At 50.0% G+C, this 21,146-nt stretch overlaps 4 protein-coding genes across 4 annotated transcripts; 2 read left to right on the plus strand and 2 right to left on the minus strand.

Moving 5' to 3' along the window:
• Positions 1–134: 134 nt before the first annotated feature.
• Positions 135–1,650, minus strand: EMWEY_00029110 (TCP-1/cpn60 chaperonin family protein, putative; the record flags this gene model as incomplete). Its single annotated transcript, XM_013481481.1, has 5 exons — positions 135–372; positions 498–749; positions 857–1,078; positions 1,180–1,266; positions 1,630–1,650. Coding segments are annotated over 5 exons (820 nt in total), but the record flags the coding sequence as incomplete, so codon positions are not given.
• A 7,438-nt stretch (positions 1,651–9,088) lies between these two features.
• On the plus strand, positions 9,089–11,191 carry EMWEY_00029120 (serine palmitoyltransferase, putative; the record flags this gene model as incomplete). The annotated part of the gene is made up of 2 exons (XM_013481482.1): positions 9,089–9,766; positions 10,085–11,191. 2 exons carry the CDS (start codon positions 9,089–9,091, stop codon positions 11,189–11,191), a joined length of 1,785 nt encoding a protein of 594 aa, XP_013336936.1.
• A 1,514-nt stretch (positions 11,192–12,705) lies between these two features.
• Positions 12,706–14,125, minus strand: EMWEY_00029130 (hypothetical protein, conserved; the record flags this gene model as incomplete). The annotated part of the gene is made up of 5 exons (XM_013481483.1): positions 12,706–12,729; positions 12,941–13,112; positions 13,245–13,312; positions 13,584–13,778; positions 14,042–14,125. The coding sequence occupies 5 exons, from the start codon at positions 14,123–14,125 to the stop codon at positions 12,706–12,708; spliced, it is 543 nt and encodes a 180-aa protein (XP_013336937.1).
• Positions 14,126–15,016: 891 nt separating this feature from the next.
• On the plus strand, positions 15,017–18,347 carry EMWEY_00029140 (hypothetical protein, conserved; the record flags this gene model as incomplete). The annotated part of the gene is made up of 6 exons (XM_013481484.1): positions 15,017–15,812; positions 16,054–16,415; positions 16,693–16,827; positions 17,386–17,466; positions 17,743–17,861; positions 18,065–18,347. 6 exons carry the CDS (start codon positions 15,017–15,019, stop codon positions 18,345–18,347), a joined length of 1,776 nt encoding a protein of 591 aa, XP_013336938.1.
• Between the last annotated feature and the right edge of the window lie 2,799 nt (positions 18,348–21,146).

Genomic DNA, 21,146 nt, shown 5'->3' on the forward strand with positions numbered 1-21,146 from the left:
TATATATATATTATGTATATGTATAAGTATATGCATAAGCAAACGTATGCGTGCATTTGCCGGTGTGTGCCAGTGCCAATATGTGCTGCCTGGGAGGATCGCTTTGCGCACCACTTTGAGCAGCCTTCTCATACTGTTAATGATGCAGGTCTGAAGCATATCTGTGGAAAAGTCCTCAGCAATGATGACCAAAGGTTCCTTGGTTCGCACAAAATGCTCTAGAATTGGAAGCATAGCTTGAGCACTTTCAATCTTGTAATCGCACACCATGACGTGAGGATTCTTCCACTCGATAAAGTCTGCTTCTTCTCCTAACAAGAAGTAAGGCGAGCTGTACCCCCTCTCGAACGTGTATCCCTCTGTGAATTCAAGCTGCAAAAACAGCAGCAACATGACCACAGTACCAGTGCAACACAAAGTTTGCAGCTGCGTCTGCACACGCGTACATACGTGGGTGGACTCGCCATGCAGTGGGCATATTGGGCCCCCTCGCCTACATTATCCTCCTGCGACGGATTGTTTTCTAGGACGATGGCGGCGTGGTTGCCCAGTTTGTCAAATGCTTTCGCAATTACTTCGCCCATCGACGCATTCCCGCTGGTCGCCACAGTTGCGATGTTAAGCAGATCGCCGAAGCCGTTGACAGGCTTTGCAAGTTTCCTCACTTCATCCATCATGATGCGCGCAGCTTTTTGAATGCCACGCTGCAACGGGATTGGGTTGTGTCCCTGGTTCACGTACTCAACACCCTGCATGTGGAAAACCACCACAGTTGAGGACGCAGCAAATGCAGGCCTAGGCGTTGCATATAATGCACACTTTCTTTATACTCTCAGCAGCTCAGCAAGACACACACCTTCTTCGCAATCTCCGCAGTAAGGATTGTCGTGGAAGATGTACCATCCCCTGCCCACTCATCAGACGTAGACGCCACTTCTTGCACGAGTTTCGCCCCAGCATTGTGTGCCCTATTAGGAAGTTCAATATTGCGTGCAATGGTAACCCCATCGTTCACAATCAGCGGGGGGCCATAGTCCTTCTCCAGTAAGATGTTGCGCCCTCGAGGGCCCAGAGTTACCTAAATCATAACAGGCAATATGCGCAGAACCGGCTAGGAGAATGGGCGGGGATACACCCCAGAGTGACCAAGTAATAAAGTGGGTTGCAAGTATAGCTTACACGAACGGCATTTGCGACCTGTTGAATCCCTTCCAGCAACTGGTTCCTGCATTCATCCGCAAGGATGACTCTCTTTGACCTTCTTGCCTGAGGCCACCAGACACAACGCATGCCTCTCCCGAGAGCCCCACCCTTATAACCATGTACTTATGGAATACCCCAATAAATAAGCACCACAGACTGTTCGAGCACATAAATCTCGGAATTGATGGGTTTCGTGGAACCACTCACGAAGACACCGGTGGACGTCGGGGATTGCCGGATGACGTGTGGGGCGGCCAGCGTCGCAGAAGGAGCAAACCCAGTCTGTTTATTGGGAGACCACACAGCTGATCTCAAAGAACTGAAACCGTGAAGACTGGTTGGACCCATTACTGCGCTAGTTCGAGAAGCCTGGAATGCATCGACAAAAGACACTGAGACGGCCACCACAAGGGCGGCCACACTCACTAGAGCAGAGCGTCCCCCCATTTTCCTCCTTAAGGGAATTGAATGCTCTAAGTATCTAAGTTCAACTTAACTCCTACCAAGAAGTACACCCCTTGACTCCGATGTGTTTCCCAGCTGTGGGGCCCAGGCCCACACAGACTTGTACAGCAGCCTTGGCTGTAGTGCAGAGGCACTACAATGTGGCTATGGTGTGATCTCTAGTAGCTCATTGACGATAAAGAAAATGATTATGACATTAGCAACTAAGAAAGGGAATTAATGCTGCTAAATGTTCTAAGAATCGAGTACCGTAGATGGAACCACAGGTTAGTAGGATTACCCCGCCAGCTGCCACTATCAGCAGTGTAGCGTAATACCTAGTCACTACTTGGATACCAGGTAGGCCCCTATAGAGATCTAATTGAAAAAGAGATAGAATTATTACTGTATAGGAGTATTATGTCTATAAATACGACTTTGGTGAATGGCATTTATTGGTCAGGCTCCAGACTGTGTCGTCACCGTTGATATCCCCCCGTCATCTTGTAGGTTGGGCGCTGACACCCAGCCATGACTAGGGTCAATTCGGAACACAGTTCCTTTATTCCATGGACTCACTTTGTTAATAAATGTAAATATAGCATGAATTGGTACTTGCAGCATAGACTTCTGAGGATTTGGGTGGTCAGAGGTAATACTTAAGAAGCATGGCAGGACATGATTGGGACGCCTGCGCACTACATTTGGGGGCTGTTCCAACCCAGTGACCTCTTCTCTATAGTGGAATGTATAATAAGAATCAGACTCAGCACAATTGAAAAGCCAGGCAACACAAGACAGATCTTGATTGTGCCAATATACACGTGCAAACCGTGTGGGAAGGACAATGGGGTCGAACGCCGGCGCGAGAATTCCAATGCGGACTTCATTAGATAATCACCTGGGGGTGTCAAACCCGAGGGATTACCTTAGTACCGTTAACCTCAATATTCCACATGAGGCTGGTGGGAATATAATGTGCTTCCTTCGCCATGGAGTTGGTGTTTTTCGAGACCGGAATACCCACGGAAAACTGGGGCCAATAACTGTGCACATATTTGACCGGAGAAGCATTAAATTACTATTTCTACCTATGGATAGTCGGGAAACCGTCAACAATTGGGAAGCTCTCAAACATTCTATGCTAACTAGATTCTGCTGGGTCCCACGAGAAGACGCAGTCTCAGATGGAAGGGAAGTGCAGTAAAGTATGCCTCCGACTTTTCAGCAGTACTATGTAAAGAAGAACCCTTACCGCAGGAGCAACAAGATGCAGCAAACCTGCCTGACGACTTCGTACTGAGGGTGGCAAGTCAAGGCCGTGTCAAATTCACAACTTGGGAAGAAGCGGCTACAGAGGTGGAAAGGATTGTAGGGTCTAGAGATGAGACATTGAAACAGCTAAGGCAAAGTACGCAATATTTGGAGGAAACACATCGGCATAGTCGTGGTGGGTCCCCTACGGACCCACGAAATAGTGAAATAGGAAACCTACCGGACTGGCGAGTATCCAGGGAAAATGCTTGTTTCGAGTGCAGGGGAAGGGGGCATATAGCCTCGCAATGCCCCTCTCGCCACGAGGCTTTAAGTCGCACAGGGGAGATGTGCCGGAAATGTGGGGTTGTAGGGCATTATGCCCGGGACTAGCCTTCCCCGGGGACTATGAGAGCCGTCAGCAACGAGGCCCGAAGAGAGACAGACACGTTCTAATGTCAGGGACAGGAGACGTTTAAACGATCGAGCCTACTCGTCCAGGGATACGCATGCACTAGGCGACATTCTGATGGTAAGGGAACTATGTGCGCAGTAGCAACAGGACCTAACACCATAGTAGTCTCCCCAGATTGGGAAAGGTTGTTGTAAAAGGATAAGCAAGCGGGAACAGAAGGGAAGTTAGCAGGGAAGCCCCAGCAGGCATTAGTAGAGCGATGTAATCTATGGATTATATAATATAATATAATATCGGTGGATTATACGGGGCTTGGGCTCCCAGAAGAGGAGCCCAAGCCCAGTGGAAAGCAAGAAAATGATGCACCCGATGTGTACGATAGAGAGTCACAGTGGTGTAGAGGCAGCGGGGCCGTCTCCCGTGTTAGAGGAATATTGTGTAATGCACGAACGATTGCCACTATAGAGGTCAATGTGGCAGGAAGTGAATGCGAGGCTCTATTAGATTCAGGAGCATCCAGGACTTTTATCAACCCTAGGACTGTGGATAATCTACAGCTAAAAGTACGACGGCTAGGATAGGAGTGCATTTTCTCAGTGGCCAACGGTGAGCAATTACGGATTGATCGAGTAGCAAAGGGAATAATAATGTGGTGGGGGATGTGCAATTGTGCGGAGACTTCTTAGTATGGCATGTACCACACGATTTGGTCCTTCCACTCTGAAAAATTACGTGCATATGCAGATGGGAGATTGTGCTATCCAACCCTAGCTCGTACCGAGAAAACAAGCAGCACATCTGCGGACCCCAGCGGAGCAAGCTTATGATATACTTGCAAAACAGATAGCAGATATGTCACTGGATGAGGCGAGGGCACTTCTACATCCACCCCCCAAGAGGTACAGAACACCCCCTCGGGCGAGGAACAAGGTGGAAATAAACACATTACTACAACAAGCTAAGGAAAACACAGATGAATTACCACACCCGCTACATGGGATGTCCAACATACTTGCTCTTCCGGAGGGCCAAAAGTCGACAAATGAGGGACAGGGGACTCTCTGTTGTGCTTTCTTTGAGACCTCACCAACTTCTGCCAGGCAGGCACTTACAGGAGTCCCGGCAACTAGTGAGCTAATGAACGACGTGGAAGAATCCCCTTGGCCAACAGCCTCCTTAGAACATACTTACTTTGATGAATGGATGGAGTCAGAGATTGCAAGGGCAATTCCTTATCAGATCCTAGATGAACTGCAGGATTATCATGCAATATTCCCCCATAAGCTTCTTGCAGGACTGCTACTGAAGCGCTCATACGATCACAGGATCCTACTAATGACAGGGAAGTTGCCCTCTAAGGCTAGTATATATCGTATGACACCCGAACAGCTCCTAGCACACAAACAGGAAATAGTTAAATTATCGGCTAATGATTGGATCAGACCTACATATTCACCTATATGTAGGTGCTCCCACAATCATCGTCAATAATCAAAATGAAGGGACAGGTGAACACAAGATGCGGAAGGTTGTGAATTATCGAGAGGTAAACGCACCCACTATTGCCCCCGATTTTACCGCCCTTCGGTTCTCACTATACTTAGATGTTAGGGGGAACCAAATTGTTTACAACTCTGGACCTGGAATCTGGCTTCCATTATATCCGCATGTCAAGGGAAGACAGGTGGAAAACAGCCTTCCGTTCGGTACTAGGTTTATTCGAATACAAGGTTATGCCTTTTGGTCTTAAGGGCGCACCAACTATCTTTCAGGCAAATATTAATACCTATTTACAACCGCTATTGGGCCAAGCAGCTATCGCATATCTAGACGACATCCTTATCTACAGCCTCGATCTACCCAGTCATGTGGCTTTGCTCCGACAAGTGTTAGGAATCTTAGTATAACATCAAATTTATCCAAGGTTCGAGAGTGTAAATTTGCCAAACAGGAATTTACATACTTGGGATACACCATTAGTGCAGAGGGAATTAACCCCGCAGCAGATAAGATTACTGCAATAAGGATGTGTGTAATCGCGAATAAAATTGGCTGGTAAGTGTAGAAAAGGAAGAAATGCGTTACTGAAAGGCGTTGTCACCTCTCACTATAATAAACCCTCTCCTTTCCAGCAACCGCGTTGCTATGTGTTCAACCGGCATTACCAGCCTCAACGGTGTACTCTTAGAAGAAATACATATCAAAAACTCTACAGTCATCTAAAAACGCTCCCTTTCCAATGTAATTTCATATTCAATTGGATCTGGTATATTGTCCGAACTCTAGACCATCTATTAGCTACCGCTGTGGCGCTGCCGTTGCTTAATAACCCCACTCCGTTAATCGAATTTAACTCTCCCCCTGGATCTTCCTGGAGGACTCTCTTTGGCTTCAATAGCGGCAAGACGCTTAAGGCACTACTTCCTTAAAATCAGCTGACTTCCTGCCCTAGTCCCCGTGAGTCGTTAGAGCAGCGGCACAAACGCCTGGAAATGCGGAAGAGGAGGCGACCCGCCAGTGTGGCTTAACTTGCTGCAACTCACTATCGAAGCCAGTCCCACATACGGGCACAAACAAGCATTCGTGGATGTATGCATGAGCATGCTAGGCCAGTGCAGAGAATTTCTGCTTGCACTCCATTTGTTTACTAGGGCCGCATAACGCTTCATACACCAACTTTAGGCAAGTTTTCCAACATTAGAAACACCATGCACCGATTCGAGCAAGCAGCACACGCCATCCGGTGCCGGTTTCGAAAAGAGAAATTGCCACATTGACTGGTAATTCCTTCATTCTGCAGCGCAGCTCAGGCAACCTTCGGCCGCATCGGCGGCTCCGTTCACTTCATGCCGCCTAGCACCGCCTTCAGCAGCTAGCGCATGGTGTTGCGGCAGAAGTGCTGAAGACCGCTCCCGGATGGGCAAAACAAGTTTTATTCCGTCGTGCTCTTATCTTTGGCAGTTGACTTCGCCAGTTGCTTTCCCAACTTCAACCACTTCAAAAACCGTGTATAGAACGTAATCTTGTTTTGTTTGAGTAAATCATGTTTCTTGGAGGCGCCGGCAATAATGTCGCTTTCTCCAAAGGAGAAGGGCTTTTGTACCCAGGGTTGACAACAGGCTTCCTATAGGGTACTCAAGTATATCACACAGTAGCAATACGTGACACATTCGAGCGCATGACTGAGAACTTTTTGGAGAACAACATTCGAAAAAACGGAAATAGCCCAGGTTATTACATGAGATGGAACCTTAAGCCAGGCTATTGAAGTCCATGCTGGCAGTAGTTGCCAGCGGATCTTGGCGTGCCCTTAGATATTCAAGAGGGTTTCCTGCTCAGACACTATCATCGAAAACTAATCCGGAGAACGGTAGCGCTTTGCCTGGTCTTTTTAGTCATACTCTTGCTTAGTTTTGGCTATGCGGACTGTTACAGGAATGTTTGGCTCTAACACTCCTCCAGTAGTGGCTTCGGACCACGATTATGCTGCCTCTTTCTGGATTAAGCTCGGGGTATCTCGGTGGTTTCCTCGACCAGTAGGGAACATCAATCTTAATTCTACGACGGCATATATCGTGGTTGAGGGTAAATGAACGATGTAGGCCTAGGCGTTAAACCGATCTCTACCAGCAAAGTAGCCGACCGAACGTACAGCGAACTTCGTCGGCTGCTCCCCCTCGTGCGAACTTCGGAGGGCGGAAACCAAAATGAAGTCTCCTGTCTTGAAAGAAACTGTTGAACGCCCCTGAGTAAGTGCTTAGGTTGGCGTTCCCGTGCCTTCTTCATGCATTCCCGTGCTGCAGCAAGTTGCATCAGGAATTCTGAAGGTACGGATGTATGGGGCTAGCTCCAGGGCGTCAGATCTAACATCCCATTACCCAACGGTGTGTTGGCATAGAGCAATGGATGCTGGATAGCGGGGAGTGGGGAAATGCACTGCTGGATTGTAAGCCCATTCCGAACAATGGAGAAAATTATTCCTCAAGTGTGCTGGGTATAGTCAAAAAAGCAAGCTGTTGGCGTGATCGCCTTGCCCACCTTGTTCTATATAGTTTGAAGTGGTCACAGGGGGTGAAATGGGCATAGTTGCTGAGCCCAGCCACTACGATGTAGATTATATCCTAAACCCCAACTGCTGGTAACCCCACTACGACATCCGTTGCCATGCCCGCCCAAATCTGTTGTGGGACTGGGAGGCTCTGCAACACTGCCGGATAGACGGTGTCCCTTGGCTGTTGATTATGAGATTCTGGACACGTCATGATGTATGCCTTTTTTAAGGAGTGCATGCTATGCAAAATTGCGATTTTATTCGGTCCATTGCGGTGTTGACCCTATCGTGGACCTTGTACATTTTCCGTCGAACTGCTGAGCGAAAGGAAGTTGGAACATACAATCGGAAAATTCCCTACTTTGTCTGGTACCACAAGAGATCTTCTTTGTCGCTGTAGTGCTTCTGTCGTTGCCAATTTTTGAGCTTAGCGACAAATGCAGCAGCATGCTTATCTACGGAGCACGATGAACGTAATTTCGAAACGAAATGGCTGTTACCACACGCAGACTCCGTTGCACATCACAGTGACTGACTGGTAGAGCATTGCAGAAATGCCTTGGCGATTACGTTGTCGGTGCTATTGATATATTTCAACGTGAAACCGTATTGCGCGGGCCAGCAAAGCCACCTAACGATCCAACTATTGTCCTAGACTTTAAAGCTCTTCTTCAGATGTGTCAGAATTGACTATCACTGTGAACACAGAGGGTAATGCCGCATAAGATATGAAGACACTTTTCGCCTCCGATGAGACCGTGTAAGGCACTTCCCAATTCCCGCATAACACACTGAGGCAAAAGGCCCTTGAGCCATAATGCCCAGGTGGCCTGGAGATTGGAGGAGAGGACAGTTGCATTTGGGAATGTGTATCTTGGCTATTTTTGCTGTGCTGCACCTAACAGTTGTTTGCCAGCTGAGGTCGAGTATTCATCGCAATCCAAACACGCTGGGGATTGTGGCTAGCGCCAGAAGGCGATCCGTGGAGATCAAACTAGCTGTCCTTGTGCTGTCAAGTAGTGAGTTTTGTTTGTCTTTTTACAGAATTACAGCTATTGACCGCGTCTGTCGCTGGCTTTGTCAAAGAGCAGGAATCACCACACAGCCCTTGTAATCGCGCTGCAGCCGCGCAGTAGCCCTACGCCGGTGGTACCCAGCAGCACCTGTAGCGGTCTGTGGTTTGCGGGGAAACGGCATCTGGCGGAAAAGGAAGATAATGGAGTAGAAACGGAATTCGCAACAGTAGGGGAGTGAGGTGTTCTCCCTCTCGGGTTTTACGGTGTAATAGCCCACAGACCTGCTCATGCTGTACGAGAGGGGGAGCCTGCGGGTGCAACTGCTGCATGTCCCGCAGCTGTAGCTTTCTTCTGCTTGATGGACTTTTTTCTTCGAGTTTTGGGTGTCGATTTATGTTTCAATAAGCGAGGTAGCTTGACATCTACACTCTTTTACCCTCTGACTCTCCGAGCCCAGCAGCCCCTCCCAGGCGGACGGTGGGAGGGACCCGCCACGGGATTCGGTGATCGGCAGAGTCCGAAGTGCTCATCACTTCTTTATGCTTGAAAGTAGCATATAGCTGTTGCGAGAACTGAGGAGGCCTGCGTAGAACTGGCGTCGCTGAGCATTGGTCCGTGAGCCCTGCCTCTCGGTGGCGGCTTCTTTGCAGCTTTCGGAAGCATACGCTGCTTGCGAACTTCGGAAATCATCCCGTTGAAGCCATCATGTCTCTGGCGAGCTCTTGGGTGCCCCGGGGGGAGGAGTTCATAGGGACGGAGCAGTGGCTGGGCTACGAGTCGCTGTTTGCTTCCGTGGATATTTTGCACTGTGCACTGTTGTTTATTCTCCTCGTGGGGTTTCTTCTCGCTTCCTTCACAGAGGATGCCTCCAGCGACTCTCTTCGCGTCTCGTGGATCGCCACGCAACTTCTGCCGCGCCCGCGCTCTCAGCCGGGCATGGGGGCAGGCGGCCTTACCGACGTGCAGCAAATGCTGAACAAGCTGGCGGAGCAGAAGGCAGCGCAACGGCTCAAGACAATCGTGCAGCCGCTGATGGAGGCTGTGGAGGAGGGTCGATTGTCAGAACTGATCTCCGACACCGTGAGCAGGTTCCGGGACAACGTCGCCTTCTACGCGCGCGTGCTGTACGTGCGGCGATTCGCCGAGGGCACCCGCCATCTCTTTTACATGGCTCAGAAGATTAAGCTCGGCATTGAAGTGCGCCCGGGTGAATCCGAGGTTTCAACTTACGTAGAGGCCAAGAAAGCACTCCAGGAGGATAACAGGTGGCCCTTCATGGTGGAGATATCAGACGTTAAGAGCGATCAAGTCACTTGCGCAGGGAACAAAAAGGCTTACCCGATGAGCTCGTACAGCTACCTCGACTTTATTCGAGAACCCCAAGTGCGTTTTTCACACGGACACACTCAGAGCAGTTCTCCCCACGTACACTTCAGTGGCTGTGAACGACTGCATTTGACAGGTTTTGCCAATGCAGTTTGCTTTACTGTGGAGGACCGTTACTTGCCCCCTTTTCCAGTACATTTTTTAAGTACGACGGGCCTGAGGCGCGCTTGCTCACAAGTGGCTGGTTGCTATTGTCGTCAGACCCTCGGTTATTTGTCGTTCCTTGCTGCCTGGTTGCCTGTTTGTCTGTTTTCTGCGTTGTCCTCAGTGTATGCGTGTCTAGTGGGTGTTTGCGTTCTTTCTGTGGGTCTGCAGGTGCAGGAGGCGGCGATTGCAGCAGCTCGTGAGTGGTCCACTGGTTCGCACGGGGCGCGGATGTTGGGTGGCAATTCAACAATTTTGAGGGACTTAGAGCGAGCGGTTGCTCGGTATTACGGACGCGACGACGCGTTGCTGTGTGCTACGGGTTTTCTGGCGACGATGAGCGCAGTGGCGGCGGTGTCTAAGAAGGGAGATTTGATTGTAGCAGACAACCGGGCGCACGCGTCTCTCAGGACAGGCATGTGCATTAGCGGCGCGCGGTATCTCTTTTTCAAGCATAACAACTACGCCCACCTCAAGCGGCTGCTGCAGAAGGAGCGCAGCAAGGCCAGGAACTGCTGGATCGTAATTGAGAGCGTGTATTCGATGGAAGGCGATATTGCTGATCTACCGGTTGTCCGCTCTCTCGCTGATTCGTTCAACGCGAAGATTATTTGCGACGAGGCGCATGGGCTAGGGATATTGGGTGCGACGGGCAGAGGCCTGGAGGAGTACTTCAACATGCCTGGCGCTTGCGAGGTATTGTGCGGCACGTTTTCCAAGTCTATAGGGGGAGTTGGGGGTTTCATCACCTGTAAGAGGCCCCTCGTAGACTTCATGGATTTCCACGCGCCGGGTTCTGTCTTCTCTGCCTCACTGACTGCATACTCGGCTGGAGGGGCGCTTAAGGCGTTTGAACTTATGACAGGAACACAGCAGTGGCGTATTCAGAAGGCCCAGGAGAACGCGCGATACTTGCGGCACCTTATTGAGACGGGAGACGGACACTGGCCGGCAGACTACCCTGAAGAGCTTAAATACGAAGTCGAAGGCATGTCCTGCACAACTGTCATTCCCGTCGTCTTTCCCAACAGCCCCCAGCGCATGTTCCGCATCACCACATGCCTGCTTGACAAGGGCTTCTACTGCGCCGCTGCCGCCTTCCCCGCTTGCCCCCTCCTTAGACCAAGATTGCGCATCACAGCAACTGCAGCATACTCAAAGGAGCTCATGCATGCATTCGTCAGGGCGCTTGTTCAAACCACAGTTGAGATGCTCCCTGACGATCAACATAACAAGAAGACGCCACGGATGCAGGCGACGACGACCAAGACGAAGTGAAAGGCGATGACTGCATGCCTCTTCTGTCGGAAGTCATTTGCATACATTTTACAATGCAAGGAATTTTTAACGTGCAAATGCACATTACGATTCAGCACGTTGTTCCTTCGGGAGCAGGTGCCCTGAGTTGTCTCCTTTGAGCTGCGTGAAACGCAGTAGTGTTGGGCATTGTAGATTTCTGTTGGTAGCAGTGGCAGGTTTGAGGTGTCCGTACACTGCGAACTTGTCTGATAACTAGACTTGGCTTGTGCTGTGTGAGGCGGAATGGAGATGTTTGTAAGGGTAGATGGTATACAGCGCTGGGACTCGCGATTGAGCTGTTGTTCTATTTGCCTCGGGGCGAACAGGAGCTTCAAACATTGACAATGCGAGGTGACCAGAAGGGGCAGATGGCTCTCGGCGCTGGGGAATCTCCACGAAGCAGGAACAGAGCACATGACTCCTGCAGCGGCCCCGCTGGGGCTACCTGCACAGGGCTAAACGGGCCTGTGCTTTTTACTCTCCGCCGATTTGTTTAGACTGTACAGAGTCGAACAGAGGCTGAGGCATAATACCGAACATAAATCGCTTCAGCAGCACCTCTCCGTCATCTGTTATCACACCACCAGGCGGTGCGTATTTCGGGCGGTTGTGCGGAGGGCGAGGCCACAATATGGGGCAGCTGCGTACGCAGGCTTCTCCAGTGGTGTGTGGTTTTGGGGGTAGAGTAATTTAGTTTCGTCTGTTTTGTTTAGACTGACTATATATATACCTGTATATATGGGCCTAGGAGATACGGCCGGCGCTTTTGAGACCTCCCTGCCCAGTTTATTTTATCTTAGAGCTGGGAAGCGTTACCTGCCCCCGAGCCGAAGGCTTGGGTGTACGTACACCGCAGGACGCTCGGGCTCTAGTCGCACGCATTGTCTTGCCCTCTTGCTCATGCGGTACCCAGTGGGTCGGCTGTGCTTTTGTATTGTGTCGTTCTAGTACGTTTTGTTTTGTCGAGACTCCCGTGGCTGCTGAGCAGTGTCAGGCGCCAGGGGGAATCGAACGGCGTAAATTATATTCAACAAATTCCATCGCCTCTTTAGATCTCTAGCACCCGTGACGTCCATAACAACCACTCAACACCCAAGAGTAACATGCACATGGCTGGCCATCAGGTCAAGAATATGCAAAATACAAAAACAACCGTTGCGTGCATGTGGTGTTAGCTTCCAACGCCCAGCAGGCGGCACTGCATACCACAAGAAAATACACTAAAGCTCCAATATCCAACCGTTCGGAAGGTGCTTGCCTCATCGCTGCCGATGTGGTGTGCCTTGAAGGAGGCAAGCATCTATGGCCTACCAGTGCACTCACAATCACGGACCGTGGGAGTATCTGCAACTGCGTGTTCAAATAACAGCTTTAAAACGCATATACACACATGCAACACTAGCAAGCCTCCTCCTTGAAGTCAGCAGCATTGCCAATCCCCTTTCGGTGATGTCACCACACTCTGGCCCCGCAGGCGGCAGTAACCTGTCCTCCTACTGCAAGCTCCCACTGTTAGCCTGAATGCACGGCGCAGACATAATATCTCTTCGACAGGCAACATGGGCGGTCACTAAGAACACAGTGGGGAGCAGGCCAGGTCGTTGCCCACCCTCGTTTGAAGGGGCGCTGCTTTGCTGTCTGTTCTGGCTGGCTCGCTCCTCAGCCCTGATGTGCAACATTTTTCTGGGTTTGTAGTTTCTCATCGTCTGGGTGCATGCAGAAGCTCACATTCAGCATCTTGGCAGCTGCGTTGATATCCGCGTCGTCGGGGCCGTTCATGAATGCTTTCTGCAGCCCTCCGCCTGCACCCTTGAATGCCCCCTTCTCTTTCAAGGCAAAATACCGAGGCAAAGATTCGTGCAACAGCGTCCCTGTCAGTACTCCCCATTCGACTAAGTACCTGTACGCATGTATTCACCTCAGCAAAACAGAAAAATAAACAGTACATCAAAGTGGCGCATCTTCTCAGTACACCCTGTATGCAAATTGCAAACCCGCAAGCCCCCAAAGGGCTTAGCAATATAACACGCACCGGAGTGCTACAAGGCTGTTTTTATTCTCTTCATATAAACTTTCGTAGAACCCCCTCGTTCCGTCTCCCTGAGAGCAGGTATAGGAGACAAGGCAAATTCTATCTCGTCGCGCGTAGCCATTCATATATATTTGGATTCCTCGCCAAACGCGTCGTGGCAATGGGCTCCTCTAAAGTATTGCATGGGAAAAGTGTTAAAATGTCGTGGAGGAGAGGCAAAAATGGATTTTATAAAGACGATAGCCATCTAGATTGTTTGTGTTTTTCCGTAAAGCCATATGTGCTGCCTCTATCTGCACGTGGTGATGCCAAAACCATCCCTACGTCGCTTGTTCTTACGTTTGGTGGAGTAATGAACTTTTGCCCCTGCTTGAAGTACTTCCTTGCGTCGTTCGGCAGCAAGTTCTCCTCTTCCTCCGCATTTCCCTCGGCCTGCCCCTTTTTGCGAGGCGCCCGGGGGGCCGCCTTTGCCTTCGGCGACGCCTTGGGCTTCTTTGGTTCCTTTTTCTTTGCAGCTTGCGGCGCTTTCTCCTTCTGCAGGGCATCCACAACCAGAAGACAACAGGCAGCCCATGCAACCATGAACCGGTGCTGTAGAGCCCTGATATGGTACCGAATTCGAGAGCTAAAATTCGACGAAGCAGCTTCTGCTCTGCTAGTCTCATGCACTGCAAACAAATTACTTCGAACTGGGGGAACCCAGCTGAAGAAAACTTGAAGTACAGCGCCACGCGGCACGGGCAGTTTTCCGTTAAGCCACCTAAAAGGATACAAATTGGCAGTGCATTGATCCTCACCACTGCAGGTTTCTTCTTCGGTGTTGTCTTCTTTTTTGCGACCCTTTGTTTCAGGGGAACCTCGTCATCGCTTGTGTCCGACATTATGACGGAAGCACAGCTGGAGGGTCAGAAGAACGACGCGAAACCTAAACCAGGCGGCAGGCAATGTGCGTCTTCAGCAAAGTATTGGCAAAAATGCGGCGACTTAATATATTTGAGCGAGCGACAAGATACAAAAGTCAGAGCCTCAGCTGAATGTCGCGTAGATAAAATGCGTCCACTGAATACTGAGACCGACGAGAAGTCTACCTACCAAGATGCAATTGATTCGGCGCTCTTGGGTAAAATTGCATAGTTTTTATTGCCGAAACGCAGAAATATGTGCTGTTGATCACTCTTTCGCTCCCTCGCGCCGCAGACAAGGGCCGCCGGACACCGGCTGCTACAGTTCACGCCTTGCATGCAATGAAATGCAAAAAAGAGTGTGTAGTAGATATTATGACCCCCAACATGTGTTCAGAAGGCACCACACATGTTCGATGCTACCTCAACTACTGCGGTGAGGGCTCTAGGAGCAGCTGAGTGCATGCAGCTTGATGGCAGCTGTTGAACTGTGGCGGGGGCCCTTTCAAGCAAAGCAGCAAGATATTTTTACAGCGGTACCCGGCTGCTTAAAATGTTTGCTTTACTTGTAAGTTGTTTTGCTAATACATTCCTGAGGTAACGATGTTTCTGCATAGTGTGTTCTAAGTTTCGTTGCCTCCGGCACTCTCCATACGGACTGCCTTCTGCAGTTTGATTTTCCCCTTCATTTTTAGACTCTTCTTGCATCCTCCACTCCCTTTTAGTGCCCTCATTTCGCCTTCTTTCGCTGTAGGCTTCCTCATTGGGGAAAAAACTAGAAATACCAGTGCAAGCTAATACAGCACAAGCAAATACGTGAGGGCTGTGCCGCAACAGAGAGGTAAATTGTATTCGATTCAACTGTTGGCGATGCCACACAAAGCCTCTCGGCTTCTCCCAGAGGCGCTTATCACAGAATTCACAACTCAAGGGCCCTCACTGCGGCGCCTCCCCTACGAAGGTTCATTTGCACCAACGAACGGGAGCAGCAACAGCAGTAGTAGCAGCTCTTCTTTCCGGAGCAGATCAAATAGCAGCCGCAGCTGCTGTATTGGCGGCACCAGTAGTTGCAGCAGCAACCGTAGAGACGGCAACCTCAATTCATATGGCAACAGCAGCAACAGCAGACCTAGCGGCACCAGCAACGGCCCAGATGGTTCGGCTAGTGCCTTGTATATAAGGCGATTTGCCGGTGGTTTCTGTAGCAAGAATGCCGCAGATCTTTGGGTCCTCCGCCCCTTCCGGTTAAGGTCCTCTTGCGCCACTCTGGAGTGTTTAGGGCTTCGACAGTTGCCTTATGCTCCCTTTAAAGCTTGCATCGCCTCTCCTTTGTCTCTGCATTCGCCGTTGCGGTCCCTGTGTGCTGCTGCTGTTGCCGCGGGGGCTGAGCAGAAGCAGCACATAGGATGCGAGGAACAGTGGGTCGGGCAGCAGCAGGGGACAGCCGCCAAAGAGACGGCAGGAGCACACGCCCCGGTTTTTGCTGCTGCTCGCAGCAGTAACGCATGCATTCTCTTGAAACCCTCTGAAACAACACCGGGAGGCATTCAAAGGCGTCGTTTGGTTCGTCTTGGGCATCCGTGGATCTTCGACTTCGAAGTTGAAAACATCAAATATTTCAGCAAGTTGCAAACAGGAAAATTGTTGCCTGTCTATGACGACGATGGTGAGGCAAAGGGACCCAGAACCATGCCCAAACTGAAGGGCACATACACCACGGCTTGTTCTAGTGCTGTTGCTACGACACATGCAGCTGCGACCCTCACAACCGGTGCGGCACTTGCTGCTGCTCTCCCGGTTGACTAGGCACATACTGCTGCACTGGCTCCGGTTGTGGGTGGGAGCGGCGGAGAGAGTCCATGCATACATGCCAAGTAAATTGCGTTTGCCTTCATTCTGGCATTCAGGAACGTACCTTGGCTCTGGTCTTTTCAGCAGACAGGCGTCAGTGGCAGTCCGAATGGTTACTCGTAGCACCAACAGCAGCAACGGCCGCAATGGCAGCAGCAGCAGTCGCAGCAGCGCCGTCGACGCTCCGAGTGAAGGCCGCACTAGCGAGCTTTTGTGCGACCGCTTTCGTGCTGCACTCCAACAGCGACGCCTGCGTTATGCACGGCAGTCGAGACCTGTAGACAGCACCAACGTTGGCAGCAGCACTCACAGTAGCAGCACTAGGAACGGCAACAGCACAGGGTTGCCGAATGTATGGCGCGCGGTGGATGGGGAGGCAGATGGACTTCCAGGGGTTGAACTCGATGTCTATGAATCGGTTGGTGCAGTTCATGTACTACTCGTGCTGCTTGAGGCTGCTGTATGCCGGTGATGGAAATCCATTTACGCTGCTTTTGCTGGTGATTTTGCTCGTCGCTGGCCGTCTGCATCTTTGTTGTATTTTTAGGCTTTTTATGTGTGTATTATGCGCTATAGTGAATGATGCTAGTCGATGCTAATTTGTCTGGTTTTTGTATTCGTTTCAAGTTGGCTTGTTTTGGTGAATTGTTCCTCTTTTGTGTCTACTTGTCTTGCGTTTTTCGTCTTCTTTCCAGGCTGCAGTGCTCCGGCTGTCTTCCCAGTCGATGTTGCCATATAAGGACGCCTTTGTTGATTTGATAAAGGAGGCAGTTGACCCAAGTACTCTTTCTTTGCAGACCCTCAAGTCAAAGAAGGAAAAATGTGCACAAGTCAGGCCACATGTTTCTGTCTTTGTCTTGCTGTTGCCGCTTGCATCATGTTCCAAGACGAGTGTCCCTTTGACTGCGCCTCGTTGCTGTTGCATCCCCCCAGCTTTTTGCTGCAGTCCCTGTGCCGACATTTGGCTGTTTTCGCCAGAATATCGCTGCGTACATTTCCCTTTATCTTCGTCTATTTGTGTGTCTTTGCCTTTTGCCGTTCGCGCTTTTGCCCGTCCCTGTCTGTGGCGTGTCAGTTCCAATTGGTGTTGTGTAGAGTGTAGGTTTCTCCTACCTTCTGTTTTCTACTATGCGGCACATCAGTGTGCGCTTGAATAGGCATGCAAATGCTGGTATATTAGCTGGTGTGTCGCAAAGTTAAGCGGTGCATGCCATTCACGTTTCAGCGTTGCGTCGGTTTGTTTGGGCGTTCGTCTGCAGGTGCATTCATGTATGAGTCCATTATGCGTATAAACTATCTGATCAATGCTTCACGGATTTGACAGTGGTTGGTGCAACTATTTGTTTGACGTCTTTTAACAGTATTTTGTGGATGTGTCTGCTTGTCAGGGAGGGGCGGAGTACGTCAGCGAACTTGTGGTGGGATCGGATCCCATCGCTTGGATTTCTGCTTGGGGTCTGTCTCAGCCGGTACATTTGTCTTTTCCTCCATTTGCTGCATTTTCTAACCATAGTCTGCAGCTTTTGCCGCTGCTGCGCAGACACTGCGCGGGCGCGACTCTGCTGTCGGTGAATGGATCTTCAAAGGGGATCGGGATTTGCTGCTGCAGCAGCAACCCCTTCCCCCAGCTCAAGGAGCACTCAAGACAAGATGCGGGAGGTAGAACCGAAGGAAAGGTACAAAACAATATCTCCAAGGCACAGCTAGAAGGTGCCGCCAGTCTTGTGCTACTCGAAACGTCCCAGACTGTGCATACACTCAACGAGAAGGCAGCAGCTGCAAACGACCTCTCCTCGGCTGTCTCCTGCATTCACACCGAAGATGTTCTCCAAGAGATGGCAAACTTCAAGGCCTCTGCACTCAGGTGGGCACCTCGTCCGAGAACAACAGTGGACCGACTGTCGATGAAATTTAATACCTCGCATGCATTTAATAAGCTGCAGACGGACATTTACCAAGGAACCAGAAAGACTTCTACGGGCTGTAGAGGGGTCCGAATTTGCCTTGGTTGTTGCTGGTTTGCATGCACAAGCAGCAGCCGCGTGCACACTATGTGAATGTTGGCAGGTTCCGCGGGGTGTACGTACACCTGAACCCCAATGTGCTCTTCTCTGCTGCCGAACGAGGCGGGCAGTTTGGACGTTGGTTCCGGCCGTCTTTACGTGGCATTGAGTCACAGTGGACTGCAGCAGCATCACTTGTGGAGAGCGGCGGCTTATTAGCAACTTCGCTGCTGCTGCCTCCACACCTTAACTCTTGGGCAGTGCGCAGTCTCTGTCGAGCTGCAGAGACTGCCGGGAAAAAGCCTTCGCTAATCTTCGCAAGCGTTGCCTCTCCTGACTCAAGGTGAGACCTCCTGCAGCCTCCCTCGGATTTACAGCTGCAGCGCTGTACAATTATCAAGAATCCATCTCCTGTTTGTGCGTGCGCTCTTCTGTGTGCGCGTTGGTGCGGTGTATGCACACCTAATATTGCAGGTTGTTGACGGTGCAGACCGACCTGTGGAAGGAGACGGCATTCTGTGTACTGCTGCGCTGAGTATCGTGTAGCTTTTTTTGTCCCTTTTCTTTGTGTGTATTTTTGTCTCTGTTTCTATTTGACTCAAATGCTGATTCCTGTGTTAAACGGGACGCGCTTCCTGAATGGCGCTTCTTCGGTTGCTTCCGAGTGATACCTCATGCTGACTGCTGCTGCTCTCTGTTGATAAATTGTTCAAGAGACGTAGAACATTTTGTTTGGCAACTGTAAGCCGACGCACTGCACAACGGCAGTAGGGCGAGGCTGAAGGCTTATCTAGACTTAAGGTGCCTCAAGGAGACGGAAAATAGAGGACGAGGACGAGGAAAGGAAATTACAACGGCGAAGAGCTACCGAAAATGGGGAGGGACCAGGAGAGTAAGGAAATAGATGAATATACGCAGAAGCAAGCAGAACGACAGAGAAGCAAGCGAGCCAGTGTCAGGAAACGCAAAACAGAGAACCCACAACAGAGCACGAGGAGGGAGAACAAAGAGAATGGAGGCGGAACGAAAAGGGGATCAGGACAGACAACAGAGAGCCAGGGCACGGACGCCAGCTAGGAGAATCCACGACACGAAAAAGAGACACGGAAAATACAAGCAAGGGGGGAGCGAGAGGGGCACTGAAGAGTCTAACTGGTGGGACGGTGTTTTCTTGAATCCTCAACCATTTCCTTTATGGCTGCCTGAGAGCGCAAACATTTTTTTTTGAATGGCTTAGGGTTTAAAAAAGTCCCCGTTGTCACTGTTTTCTGGTTTTAGGAGTATCAGTGCAGAATGATGTGAGTTACTAGCATAGGCCAAATGATTGGTTGCATGCAGTCAGGGTTACGGAACAGGTGTTTAGGATTTAGGGTCTGGGTTTTAGGGTGTACAGGCACCTGCATGAGAGGCGTTGAGAGGATTTCAGCGGCGGTCGCTCTTTTTTCGGGACATCTGCGCAGCATGGATTTTATGATGCGGCTCAGTTCTACAGAGTAAATAGAAGGAATTGGTGAAATCTGCAAATTCAAATGAGGGAAACCAAGTACACTGGAGGGTACGCATACCCAACATATTACAACAAGCACTGCGGTGTAGGCGTGTGGGTGGCAAGCGAGCAAGCAAAAGACAAAGGTTGAGAGCACAGCTGTATCAGCCAGCGGCAAAAAATAATATCTGTAGTGTACGGTAGACATAGGGGAACAGTGCAAGAAGCAGAGGATACATTTAATTGGCAGTCAGCATTTCCTTTTATCCGTCCCCCTCTGTTACTATATCACAAACAATAAGAGACATGAGGAGACTATATATACCCTAGATTACAGCAACGGCAAAACGCTCCAGCAGGAGACAAGGAACCGACACCCGGGCCACAACAACAGAACTATACAAACAGACAGATATATCATAGGAGATAAAGCGATGACGACGACGCAAGGAGAGAAACGGACAAGACCTACATGATAGACAAAGGGAAGGCAAAGAGATAGCAGGAGTTGCTTTCTTCTCACCTCTGCATTGCATATCCTATAGCAAAGGTCTGGGAGGTTCTTGGCCTCGTGAAAAGGAGTTCGAAAGGTAGTCAGTTCATATGCCACACAGCCCACCGCCCACACGTCAGACGCTTGGCCATAGGGAGAACCCTGAAAAAAAACAAGCATTTGGGTACATCTGCGTTGCTTCTAGTTTTGCTGCTGCTGCTGCTTTTGCAGCTGCTGCCTTGTCCGTGCTGCTGCTGCAGTCTGCAATTTCCGCAGAGTGTCGCCTGCTCCGTTTGTACTGAGTTCGTTTGTGTGAGTTTATTGTGGAGCTTTGCTCCCTATTTGCTGCTTCGTATTTTCTATCTCGTGAACAGTGCGTAGAAAAGGAAAAGCTTGGAATGGTGGAAAGAGGATACTAAGCCATTTATGCATATATAATAGATGCATTTGCATACATTAAATATGCATACACAATATGCATTTGTGCAATGCATGTATATATGGGATGTAGACAACGTATATGTATATACATAGAGTTTACGGATAATTAGTATATATATGCAAGTATATTTCATACGCATATATGCATGTACACGTATATCATACCTCGCACAGTTCAGGACTGAGATAATATGGAGTGCCGATGAATGTTTTTGCCTGCGCGAGCGTGCTTTCCATAGCTTTACTGATGCCGAAGTCCGCCAAACGGACCCGTCCACTCTTCTCAATGAAGATGTTTTGACTCTTTATGTCTGTACAGCCGAGGGGATGCAACGGCGAAACAAATGACACCGCACAAATGCACTGATGCACACGCAAGGACAAACCCCTCCAGACGCACAGACCACCGCCCAATGCAAACACATCAGCTTACAACACGTGAACACAAAGAAGCACTCGAGAAACGCTGGCATATCCTGGGATGCTTGGAACAACCACGCGGTGGCACGGGGATTAAAGCCTGCTCAGCAGCATGCGGCTTAGTGCATTCGTTTTAGTCAGGCAACACCTCTGTATGGGGTGTAGGCACAGTGCTGATAAAACAGACACGCATTCCTCGTGAGATTTTAAACGCCGAAAGAAACGGAAATATGGGAAGATAAACAGGAAAATGCAGTGAACATTTGGAACCACACAAGACAAGCTGGGGGGCGAACCCTCCACCTG

The sequence above is a fragment of the Eimeria maxima genome, genomic scaffold (genome assembly GCF_000499605.1).
Source record: "Eimeria maxima Weybridge genomic scaffold, Emw_scaff341, whole genome shotgun sequence".
Classification (NCBI taxonomy): Eukaryota; Apicomplexa; class Conoidasida; order Eucoccidiorida; family Eimeriidae; genus Eimeria; species Eimeria maxima.